This window comes from Lampris incognitus, chromosome 7, assembly GCF_029633865.1.
Source record: "Lampris incognitus isolate fLamInc1 chromosome 7, fLamInc1.hap2, whole genome shotgun sequence".
Classification (NCBI taxonomy): Eukaryota; Metazoa; Chordata; class Actinopteri; order Lampriformes; family Lampridae; genus Lampris; species Lampris incognitus.
This window is the reverse complement of record NC_079217.1, coordinates 52806694-52819543: the sequence shown is the minus strand read 5'-3', so window position 1 is coordinate 52819543 and position 12850 is coordinate 52806694. Positions and strand designations below refer to the sequence as shown.

At 47.6% G+C, this 12850-nt stretch overlaps 1 protein-coding gene across 1 annotated transcript; it reads right to left on the bottom strand.

Moving 5' to 3' along the window:
• Positions 1-2917: 2917 nt before the first annotated feature.
• Positions 2918-12385, bottom strand: sfrp2l (secreted frizzled-related protein 2 like). The gene is made up of 3 exons (XM_056283494.1): positions 11771-12385; positions 10773-10853; positions 2918-3898 (listed from the first exon to the last, which is right to left on the bottom strand). The coding sequence occupies exons 1-3, from the start codon at positions 12288-12290 to the stop codon at positions 3462-3464; spliced, it is 1038 nt and encodes a 345-aa protein (XP_056139469.1). The 5' UTR covers positions 12291-12385; the 3' UTR covers positions 2918-3461.
• Positions 12386-12850: the final 465 nt, after the last annotated feature.

Sequence of the window (12850 nt, the reverse complement as noted above, 5' to 3'; positions counted from 1 at the left end):
GACTAAAGTTTGCCAATGAACACCCAGGCAAAGACCAGGACTTCTGGAACAATGTGCTCTGGACAGTCAAGTCAACAGAGTTATTTGGGCACAGTAGCAGAAGACATGTTTGGCGAAAACCAAGATAGCATTTGACCAGAAGAACCTGATAGCAACTGTAAAAGCATGGTGGTGGAAATGTTATGGTTTGGGGCTGCTTTGCTGCATCAGGGAAGCTCACCATTACAGAATCCACTATAAATTCTTCATTGTACCAGAACGTGTTTGAGGATAATGTGAGACCACCTGGCAGAAGATTGAAGCATAACCGAAAGTGGACCTTGCAACATGACGATGACCCTAATACTCCAGTAAATCCACCAAGGACAGGTTGAAAAAAAAAGAAGAAAAGAATTTGAGGGTTCTGGATGGCCAAGTGAAAGCCCAGATCTAAATCCCATCGAGATGCTGTAGGGGAATTCGAAACAGGTTGTGCATACAAGAAACCCTTCAAAACATCATACAGCTGAAAGAATGCTGCATGGAGAAGTGGGCACAATTTTCTCCAAGTCAGTATCAAAGACTGGTAGACATTTATAAGAAATGCCTACTTGAGGGTGTTTCTGCCAAAGGGGGCAATACCAGCTATTAGAGTCAAGGGTGTACTTTTTTTGACTGCAAAAACTATGGCGGCATATCCCTGCTCAACATTGTGGTCAAACTCTTTGCTCACGTGGCCCTGAACAGCTCCAGACCCTCATCAAAAGAGTCTATCCTGAGTCATAGTGTGGATTCAGATCTGGAAGATTCATGATTGACATGGTGTTCTCGGTGAGACAATTGCAGGAGAAATGCAGGGAGTAGAGAAAAGCCCCTCTACCTGGCCTTTATCGACCTCACATAGGTTTTCAACCTCGTGAGCAGAGACGGTCTGTTCAAGATCCTTGGGAGAATTGATTGCCCCCTCAAAACGCCTGAGCATTGTTAAGTCCTTCCATGAAAACACGAGGGGGATTGGTGTCTATATGACAGATCTACCTCTGAGGCATCTGACATCTGCAGTGGAATAAAGCAAGGCTGTGTACTCGCCCCTACTCTAGATGACATTTTCTTCACTATGCTCCTCAAGCAGGCATTTGGTCAATCTACTGAAGCCATACCAGATCAGATGGGGAGCTGTTTAACTTGTCAAGGCTGAAGGCAAAAACCGAGGTGCAAGCATTCACTCTAAGAGACCTCCTCTTTGCCAACGATGCTGCAGTTTCCACTCATAATGAACACAGCCTCCAACAACTGATGGACTGTTTTTCCAGGGTGTGTAGGGACTTTGGCTTAACCATCAGCATCAAAAAGGCAAAGGTGATGGGCCAAGATGTGGACAGTCCCTCTCATTTCAGCATAAAATCCCAAGAACTTGAGACCGTCAATGAATTCACATACCTCGGTTCAGTCACCTCAGACACCCTATCTCTGGCAACAGAGCTAAGTACTCAGATTGGAAAAGCCTCTACCACCCTAACAAGGTGGACCAAAAGGGTATGGACAACAGTAAACTCACGGATCACATCAAAGTGCAGGTGTACAGTGCTTGTATAGTGAGTACACTCCTGAATGCCAGTGAGACATGGACACTCAAGGCTTACCAGAAAGGGAGACTTCCTGCCTTTCCTATGCACTGCCTTCGCCGAATACTCTCCATACTCTGCATCTCCCCAAGGCAATAGGAAAGAAAAACTGGAGTTGGTCTCTGGGCGCTGCACTGTGGCTGCCCACTGCTCCTAGCTACATGGCTAGGGTGGGTTAAATGCAGAGGATCAATTTCCCCAAGGGCATTAATGAAATTAATATAAAAGTATATTTCTTGGAAAGATGAGGTGCCCAACAGGGATGTTCTCTCCTGAGCAAAGAGCCCATCCATGTCCATACCTCATCAGCCATCACTGGCTTGGTCATGTGCACCACATGGAGGACAGCAGAATCCACCAAGACCTCCTTTATGGAGAGCTCGTTTCAGGGAAAAGGCCACCAGGGCCGCCACTACAAAGACGCATGTAAGCAAGACCTGCAAGCCACCATTAATAACACAAACACTTGGGAAGCCTCAGCAAAAGACAGACACCTGGAGACTTGAAATCCAGAGGGGTATGCAGAGCTTCAGAGAACAACAGCTGCTTCAGTGGGATTGGAAGGGGTCCTGCAGAAGTGCAAGAAACCAATCTGAAAGACCAGCTACACGCTACACTCCTGAACAATGCCAGAAGGAGTGCCACTCCTGTGTGGGACTTTACAGTCACAAGAGGTGCTACTCCAACACCACAGTGGACAACCAAAAGCGCTGATCCAGTGGTCCTGTGAGAAATCAGGATGCCTAATACTACTACTTGAGGTTGTTTCTTCCAAAGGGGGGGGGGGATACCAGCTATTAGAGCCAAGGGTGTACTTACTTTTTTCATATGCAAAATTTGCATTTGTTCAAATTATACACCGGACTACAAAATGTAAATGTTGCAAGATATTTGTTACATTATTACCTTTATCAATATTGATGAAATGAAGATCAAATATCTATGTTGAAAAAGTCAAACTTCAGGGTGTCCGGGTGGCATGGCGGTCTATTCTGTTGCCTACCAACATGGGGATCACTAGTGCAAATCCCTGTGTTACCTCCGGCTTGGTCGGGCGTCCCTACAGACACAGTTGGCCGTGTCTGCGGGTGGGAAGCTGGATGTAAGTATGTGTCCTGGTCGTTGCACTAGCGCCTCCTCTGGTCGATCAGGGCACCTGTTCGGGGGGGGGGACTGGGGGGAATAGCGTGATCCTCCCATGCGCTACGTCCCCCTGGCGAAACTCCTCACTGTCAGGTGAAAAGAAGCGGCTGGCGACTCCACATGTATTGGAGGAGGGAGGCATGTGGTAGTCTGCAGCCTTCCCCGGATCGGCAGAGGGGTGGAGCTACAAATTACAAACAAGCACAAGTTGCCTGGTAACAACCATAGAACAGCAGTGGCAGACTAACATGGATGTCACTAATTATGTTTTGTCTAATACGTCAGCATCTGTTTCCATGTCTGTCTCATCAGATACATCTTGTCATTTTTCGTTTCTGAGTTTCACTGTATCAATTGTCAATTGTCCCCCTCTTGAAGAAGCGATGCTGATTGATTGTTTAGCTGATCAAACATGTGGAAGAGGGGGACCGCTGAGGGCTATAAATGTAGTATGACAAAAACCCTGTGCTCTTGTCATCCCATAGATCACCCAAAGGGTGGAGCTATTGTAACCAGTTCTTGATAATTAATTAAGATTGCCTTTGCAAGTAGAGAAGCTGAAATGCATTTGTAGATTAACTCTGTCTAGGACACATTGGCATGCAAATTCCCTGTGCTGTATGCCAAGCCTACCAACAGCATGGCTTAAAAAAACAAAACAAAAACAACAACAAAACATGGACGCCACCGAAAACAACAAAAGGTTAACTCTATCTATGGCTCTGAGCAGGGTTGTTTCAGGAGAGCCCTGATGAACTTCTTCAGCTCTCTGTCTTCCTTGTTCCATCTCACCAGCCGGGTCAGCACCAGCCTCCCCTCCTCAGCCTGAGCCAAGCCCAGGTACCAACCTCCTGGCATCCCCCTCCCGTCCTTGCCTTTTCCTCTTGATCCCTCAGACCTCTCTCCTTCTCTCCACGGGACTTCTTCTTTCTCCGCCTCCAGTTTTCCTTCCAGCCCTGTAGGGTCCAGGCCGGGGCATGTGCAGGTGCCCCCCTCTGGCAGCCACAGAGCACTGTGCGCCATCGCCCCGCCGACCCCCTCAGCCTTCTCTGCCCCGCCACCGGCCCACCTCAGGATGCGACTCCGGCCGTGGGGAACAAGCTGACGGTCTGCTCCAACCATAGACATGCTACCCAGGCGCAGCTTAAAGGCTAGGGGGCAAAGGAACATATAATTAACATGATTCATTTGTGTTGTCTCAGATAAAACTGAGTGTTTAAGTATACTATCTCTGTTGTAAATTCCCAGTTACATTAATTATATTGGATTATATACATATGTGGCTATTTTAGTCAGGCACTTTTGACAGCCCAGGTAGTAGAGTAGGGTTCTAGTTATGTGTGTGCAGGGGTTATGCCATCAACTTGGTGTGCCTCGGCTGCATATCCCTCAGTTATGGAGAATGTGTTTGTGAAGAGAGCAAGTTATTAATAGAGAACATACATCTACCGGTTGTTAATTTGGGATAAATGTTGTATGTAGATCGCGTTTTGTTCTATATAGTGGCCGTGACTTGTGTGTGTTATCTGAGCTTTTTTTCTGCTACTGGGGGTTGATTTGACTCACCCTCTAATTGAGTCTGTAGCTCCAGCCAGCTAATTGTGTGCACCTCGTGTTTACGACATTTAAATATATATCTATGTCACTGCCGCGCCATTGTGTCAGCTGTGTTATATTGCACTGCGTTATAGTGTGTATGTGGAATGCTAGCTAAGCTATTCTATTAGCCATTTACGTTTATATTGTATCCTATTTATTATTTACCTACTACCTCTTGGCCACATTTTCAGTAAATCTGGCATTCAATTTCACTGCTATGCGGATGACACCCAGCTTTATCTATCCACCAAACCTACCTCCACTCTTCCACCCACTTCCCTTTCTGACTGCATACTAGAAATTAAATCCTGGTTTTCATACCACTTCCTCAAACTTAATAGTGATAAAACTGAGGTCCTCCTAGTAGGCACTAAATCTACTTTGGCCAAACCTGATAGTTTTTCTCTGACTATTGACAATTCTATAGTTCTTCCATTGCCCCAGGTTAAGAGTCTGGGTGTCATCCTGGACAGCACATTATCTTTTGAAGCCTCACATCAACAATGTTACTCGGTCTGCATACTTTCACCTACACAATATTTTCGCCAGTCACTTACACCTAAAAGCACCGCCATACTCACTCACACCCTGGTTAGATCCTGTATTGACTACTGCAATTCTATCCTCTTTGGTCTTCCACTCAAGTGTCTTCATAAGCTTCAATTGGTCCAGAATTCAGCTGCCCATATCATTACCAGAAGTCCTTCCATAGATCATATCACTCCTGTTCTTCAGCAACTCCATTGGCTCCCTGTTAAATGCTGTATTACCTTCAAGATACTGCTTCTCACCTTTAAGGCCCTTAATAACCTAGCTCCTTCATAGCTTTCCGAACTCCTTCATATCCACACGCCCTCCCGCACTCTCAGATCCTCTTCTGTGCTCCAACTCACAACACCATCGGCCCGCTGACTATCATGGGGTCTAGAGCCTTCAGTCATTCTGCCCCCCGCCTATGGAACTCTCTCCCACAAGACATTTGCAACACTGACTCTCTGTCAACCTTCAAACCCATCTCAAAACGTACCCTTTCAAACTGGCATATTCAGTCTGATCCACGCTTCATTGAGTTTTGTGCAGATGATGATTCTGTTGTATTAACTTCTTTTTATTGTCTACCCTGCTTGTTTTGATTTTATAATGTCTGATACAGTGCTGCTTGTTTTTTTTTTTTTACTGTGTTCTGTAAGGTGTCCTTGAGTGCTCTGAAAGGCGCCCACAAATAAAATGTATTATTATTATTATTATTATTATTATTATTATATTGCACCTATGTGATATTGCTACTGTACTCAAGCCTGGTGTGTTTGGTATTAAATCTACTACTACTACTACTACCACTACTTCTGGCTGCTCCCGTCAGGGGGTCGCCACAGTGGATCATCCGTTTCCATTTCTTCCTGTCTTCTGCATCTTCCTTTGTAACACCAGTCATCTGCATGTCCTCCCTCACCACATCCATAAACCTCCTCTTTGGCCTTCCTCTTTTCCTCTTCCCTGGCAGCTCCATATTCAGCATCCTTCTCCCAATATACCCAGCATCTCTCCTCCACACATGTCCAAGCCATCTCAATCTTGCCTCTCCTGCTTTGTCTCCAAACCGTCCAACCTGAGCTGTCCCTCTAATATACTCGTTCTTAATCCTGTCCTTCTTCGTCACTCCCAATGAAAATCTTAGCATCTTCAACTCTGCCACCTCCAGCTCCGCCTCCTATCTTTTGGTCAGTGCCACTGTCTCCAAACCATACAACATAGCTGGTCTCACAACCATCTTGTAAAACTTCCCTTTAACTCTTGCTGGTACCCTTTTGTTGCAAATCACTCCTGACACTCTTCTCCATCCACTCCACCCTGCTCGCACCCTCTTCTTCACCTCTCTCCTGCACTCCACGTTACTTTGGACAGTTGACCCCAAGTATTTAAACTCATACGCCTTCATCACCTCTACTCCTTGCATCCCCACCATTCCACTGTCCTCCCTCTCATTCACACATAGGTATTCCATGTGTTTGGTATTAAATCTGTTAATGATTATTCATATTTTTTCTTATTCTGTCTCACAGAAACCATTCAACCATTCATTCATTCTTCCATTTGTTATGTAATGGTTATTCACACATATATTCAAACATTATTCTTAGGATTAATCTGTGTTGATGCCAATCATTCAACTTTATATAAACAATCAGAACTGTTCCGTGTGTCTGTGTCTACTGTCTGACCAGTGTTGCCATACTGGATGAAATGGTCCCAGCATTATTCATCACAAACTCATCTTCAGTGTTGGTCCTTTGAGCCGAATATACTTCACCCACGACGGCGCCATGGAGCACAGAGAACAGCAGCAGCTGAAAGCGGACCACTGGAAGCAGGAAGGCCACAACAGCTTCCAGCACACCTGCAAGGTTATAAGGTCAGCTTACCACAGTCCCTCATGCCTTATACTGCCCCCCCCCCCAAGACGATACTGAGAGCGCCAGCGCACAGCAGCTGCAGTCACTCCACTTGCAGACCAAGTTTGCCACTACAGGTGAACATTCATACACCACGCTCAGGCCCCCTCCCCATCTCTCCTCGCCAGGAGCAGTCGATAAGGGGAGTCAACGGGACATAGCGTCGCATGCTAGTAGCCTGCCCGGCCAGCTGAGTGTGTATGGGGCTCCAATAGCCAGAACCCCCTCAGAGCAGAGCTGCCACAGTCAGAGCCTAACAGAATACAGCTTCGGTGTAAGCCGATCTGGTTCTCGTACGCCACAGCAATCATCATATCCAAGTCTGTCCACCCAGTCGAACCACTCACCTTGGTTGAACTCTCAAACAGACAGCCACATTTTTCTGCAGCAGCTGTTATCCCTCCAGCTGGGACCGCCCACCCAGCCTCAAAATAAGCTGCCACTAACACTGCTGCTGTGCACAACAACGGCAGCATTACAGTCTCAAGCAACAACAGCTTGTATGCCAGGCCAAAGGCAGCAGAGCTACAGATGCACTCGGTCCCTACCACCTACAGCAACTTCCGCACCGCTGTTTGGAGCAGTTCCTAGGCTGCCAGTCCCCACTTCAAGCGGTAGAATAGAATGAGCTTTATTGTCACTATACTCAGGTACAATGAAATTTCATAGGCTTCTCCTGATGTTCTTAAAATGAAAAAATAAATAAAAGCATTACAAAAAAGAAGGCACTAATTAGATTAAATTTACTCATTTACAAAGTTACAGAGGTTATAAATTGTGTGTGATAGCAGTCTCTGGGGGTGGAGGTGTTTGTGTGTGTGAGCATGTGTCAGTCCTTGTTGTGTGTGTGTGTGTGTGGGGGGGGGTGTATCACAGTCCTCGATGTGTTTTTGTGTGTTAGTGTGAGCACGGTACCTATATTCTGTTCTGCAGTTGGGCGGGGGGGGGGGGCTCTGGGAAAGAAGCTTTTCCTCGGTCTATTGGTACAGGTTCTTATTATCCTGAGCCATTTGCCAGACAGCAGCGGTTCAAACAGGGAATGGCTTAGGTAGGTGGTGTCCCTGATGATGATGCGTGCTTTCTTCCTCAGTAGACTGGCATAGATAGTGTCCAGTTTTGGGAGCTCCATCCCGACAATGCGCTGGTCCAAATTCACCACTCGATGCAGGTCCTTTCACTCGGCAGCTGTGCAGCTGGCATACCACACAGTCATGCAGTTAGTCAGGATGCTCTCGATGGTGCTCCTGTAGACATTTAGCAACCATTTCTGTGGGAGCTTGGCCCTTTTCAGCTTCCTGAGGAAGAAGAGTCTTTGCTGGGCCTTTTTGACCAGGTGTGACGTGTTGGAGGTCCATGTCAGCTGTTGGATACAGTGACTCCAAGGAACTTTAAATTTTCCACTCTTTCCACTGCTCCTCCATGTATGTGGACAGGGAGGTGGACTCTCTCCTTTGATCTTCTGAGGTCAATGACCATCCTTTGTCCTCAAGGTGTTAAGGACCAGGTTGTTGTCCTTACACCACTCAGCCAGATGTTCCACCTCAAACCTGTAGGCCGTCTCCTCATTGTCTCTAATCAGCCCAACTATTGGGGTGTCGCTCGCAAATTTAATTATGGAGTTGGAGGTGTGGATGGGAGGTGCAGTCATGGGTGAAGCGTGGATGGGGGTGCAGTCGTGGGTGAAGAGTGTGAAGAGCGTCGGGCTCAGCACACAACCCTGTGGGGTTCCCTGTGTTTAGAATGAGGGTGGAGTAAGGTCATGGACCACACGAACTTCCAGGCGATGCAAGCAGTAGGTCACATGGGCCAACAAATGTCAAAAGCACCAGGGTACCAGCCTGCCTACCAGCCAAACCAGCCTGTGTCACTGCCCACGGAGACCATGTATGGCAGCATGCCAACCCCACCATACAAAGTCTCAGCCTCCACCAGTCATCCCTACATATCCAGTTTATCAGTGTACTCCAGCTACGCCTGCACAGCCTACATACCAACCCCAGACTGCAACAGCACTGTACCCTGCACACCAGTTCCCACTGCAGCTGCTCTCCAGCCAGTGGGCCAACACCCAGCAAGCACGCCTCAGAAGTTTACCAATCAACTACTTACTTGGGCAGCAACACCTTCACAATGCAAACCTGCTGTGCCCCCACAGGTGGAGGATCAGCCTCTGCTAGTCATCCCTGCACAGCCAGCATAACAACCGCCACTGTGCAAGCAGAGCCATCATCCACAACCTATAAAAGGTATATCAGCCCCAGCCTGCTCCAAAGACTCAGCCAGCCTATCAGCAGCTGCCTCCAACACCTGGTCCAGCACTGTATCAGCCTGTACCAGACCCGCTGGTCCAGCATGGTCTTCAGCCCCAGTATACACCACCACAGAGGCCAGGTGCTCTCCAGCCTCCCAGTCAGCCAGTCACAGTACCAAAACTGCCTAAACTGCCAAACTTTTTTTTTTTTTGGTCTACATGGTGATAGTGGTCACGGGGCTGGGGTCCTGGGTTGTTCTGGTGGCGTCTGGACACTGCTTGGCATCCTCCTCATCATATTCTTCATACATTTAATAAATCCATTACAATTCTGCTATCCTCTTTTAATGTTGTATTCTGTAAATTATGTAAACACAACATCCATTGCACGTCTGTCCATCTTGGGAGAGAGATCCCTCCTCTTTTGCTCTCCCTGGGGTTTATTCTTATTTTCTCCCCCTTTTAAAGGGTTTTTTCAGGGAGTTTTTCCTTATCCGATGCGAGAGTCTAAGGACAGGATGTTGTGTTGGTATGGGGCCCACTGAGGCAAAATTGTTTTAAGCTTTGGCGTTTCGTTCCTCTCACAGATACAAAAACAAAGAACTCACTCACAAAAAACTCACTCACCACTTTCCTGGGCGAGTGTGGTTGTTTACATGGGACAAATGCTGTATGTTATCCACATTATCTTCTATATAGTGGCCGTGACCTATGTGTGTTATCTGAGCTTTTTTCTGCTTCTGTGTGTTAATTTGACCCACTCGCTAATTGAGCCTGTAGCGTCAGCCAGCTAGTTGTGTGCACCTTGTGTTTACGTTGTGTCGGCTGTGTTATACTGCAGTGTTTACAAGTGTGTATGTGGAATGCTAGCTAAGCTATTCCATTAGCCATTTATCTTTATATTGCACCTGTGTGATATTGCTAGAGTAATAAAGCCTGGTGTGTTTGGTATTTAAATCTGATAATAATTATTTTTATATTTTCTTATTCTCTCTTACAGAAACCATTCAACTATTCATTCATTCTCCCATTCGTTATCCGTTGGTTATTCATGCATATATTCAAACATTATTCTAAGGATTCATCTTCATTTTCGAGGCAAGAGAGAACAGGTTGAGATGGTTTGGACATGTGTGGAGGAGAGATGCTGGGTATACTGGGAGAAGGATGCTGAATATGGAGCTGCCAGGCAAGAGGAAAAGAGGAAGGCCAAATGGGAGGTTTATGGATGTGGTGAGGGAGGACATGCAGGTGGCTGGTGTGACAGAGGAAGATGCAGAGGACAGGAAGACATGGAAACAGATGATCCAGCATGGTGACCCCTAACGGGAGTAGCCGAAAGTAGTAGTAGTAGTACTAGTATGCTATGGATTCATCTGTATAGATGCCAATCAATCAACTTTATATACAAACAACCAGAAGTATCCCCCGTGTTTGCGTCCACTCTGACTGGAGAAAGTGGTCCCTGCATTATTCATCACAAACTCATTATCTCCAATAATCTCAGTGTGTAGTTATTCAGCTGAGTGGTGTGTGCTGAGAGAAATGTATTTACATGCACTTATAAAATCCAATCAAAAAAAAAACAACAACAACGGAAAAGAAGACTGTGTCTTGTTTTTCCTGAACAACCTCCTATGCTATCTGTTCTCACAGTAAATCAAAGAAGAAAAAAAATCCTGCCGTTGTTTGTAACCCATTATGTTTGTCATCTGTTTTCACCGTATGGGCTGCGACAGAAGTTGTCCTGGATGTCAGCCTCTCCTTCAGCCGCCAGACTGCAGGCATCACAGATAACACTCCCTGGGGATCACATGGGAAAAGGGGTTAGCTAGATCAGTGGTTTTCAAACTACCAGTAGAGACCTACAAGTGGGTCTCAGCATGGCGGCCTGGTGGGTCGTGGGGTTACCGCAATTAACACATTTTGTCTGGAAACAGAGAGAAAAAACCCACCTGCAATTTCATTGATGCAAAAATGCATTTGGGTCAATGCAAACATGCAAACTGCAATATTTTAACTGCAAACCAAAACATCACTAAAATAATGTTTAATCACAGCGTGTCTTGTCCATTTCATCTGATCATTCCAAGGCCGAGAATGGGAATACTGCATTCGTGAACGTTATAGAGTAGATTTTAAATATCCCGCTTTTTGACAAATAATGGAAAACTCTGCTTGTGCCGTAAAAGAGTATCGCCACAGGCGGGCCACGGTGCGAAGAGGTTCGGGAACCGCTCAGATGCGCCAGTGGGTGTGAGTGGGAATGCGCCAGGACACGCGCGGACGCAGCAGGGGGGCCTCGTGTCGTTCCAGAATCTCACCGCGAGAGCAACAGTCACCCGGCAGAGGTTGTCATGTAAGGCCAAAACTCTTCTAGAAAAACCAGATCTCGCCAGGTCCACCTTTGGATTCCTGATTTTAATGACTGCTTGTGGACAACTGCCCTATTTACCCCCTCTCTAAAATTCCTCAAACCATTTTGTCGCCTGAAATGGTTCTGGATAGCCATCCCCTCATCATTGCAAGACCGATACATTTTTATTTTTATGTTTTATTTTGTTCTTCAAAATGAGCTTTTAAAGTGAAAAGCTGCGTATATCTGGATTAAAAAAAAATTTTTTTTACCCTTTAACGTCGCAACACACGTCGCGAACAATACACATTCTTGCTCCTTAACTTTTCCCAATTGTCCCAAGTTGCTCCCTAAGCCTCCGTACCTCTCGCCGCCTCCTGCTGTCGGACCTCCTCCTCCTCCTCCTCCTCCCCGTCGGGCTCTCCGCTCGGCGGGACGCAGAGGTGCGTGGAGCGCGGGAACCGTGTGCAGTTGAACATGTCGGGCCACGGGAAGCCGAAGGCGCTCATGACGGGCAGGCAGCCGGCCCGCACCGCCTCGCACAGGGACCGGCACGGCCGCACCGCCTCGGGCAGCTCCGGCAGGCACACCGGCGCGAACAGCGAGCACAGGAACTTCTTCGTGTCGGGGTGGCAAAGCTTGGAGACCAGCGGCAGCCAGGCCGCCGACTGCTGCTGGGCCTCCCTCAGCGAGTCGTGGCCCAGCAGGTTGGGGATCCGCATCTGCCGGTAGCCTACGCCGTGGCACAGAGACAGCGTGCTGGGTATGGGTTTACACGCCGAGCGAGCGGAGGAGCGGAAACCGGCGGGTTGGGACGGACCGTCGCAGGCCGAATAAGCCACGCACACGAGTGTAACGCAAAGTAGTTGCACAACCGGAGCCATGCTGCGATTGCTGCTGTAGGGTGCGGGGAACAAAGCGGCGCTGACCCTGTTGCCTCCCCGTCTAGACTTGACCTGCCCAAGAGGTGTCAATAAGAAGAAGGTGGGGGGGGGGGTGAATGAGAGGGGCAGGCGCCTCCCTCCAAATTCGGGGGTGGGAGGTGGGGGCAACTCACAGCTTTGTTAATTCGCCCCACCGTCACCGCTTCGAGCGTTTAAGTTGTGGCGTTATTGCGATTTTAATTTAAATCCTAATTGATGCCGTTTAAGGGGGAATCAAGCCGTTCTTGCCCCTTCCCCCCCCCCCGCTCTTGGCATGTGTGCTGCTGTTTTGGCGGTAGTGTGCATGGCACCCTGTCATCACAACTCAGTGGAGAGCAATTTAGAGGCTCTGTCATCTTATGCCAGAGAGCAGATTCGGGCATGAACGCCGACGGTCTTTATTAGAACTGCGCTTCGCACGACACCTCGGATGCTTATCGTCAGTTGTGCTCCGAGCTATTCATTATTTTGCCCTGCCCATGTGCCCCCCCTCTCGCCTGATGTTTGTAAACAACTACTTT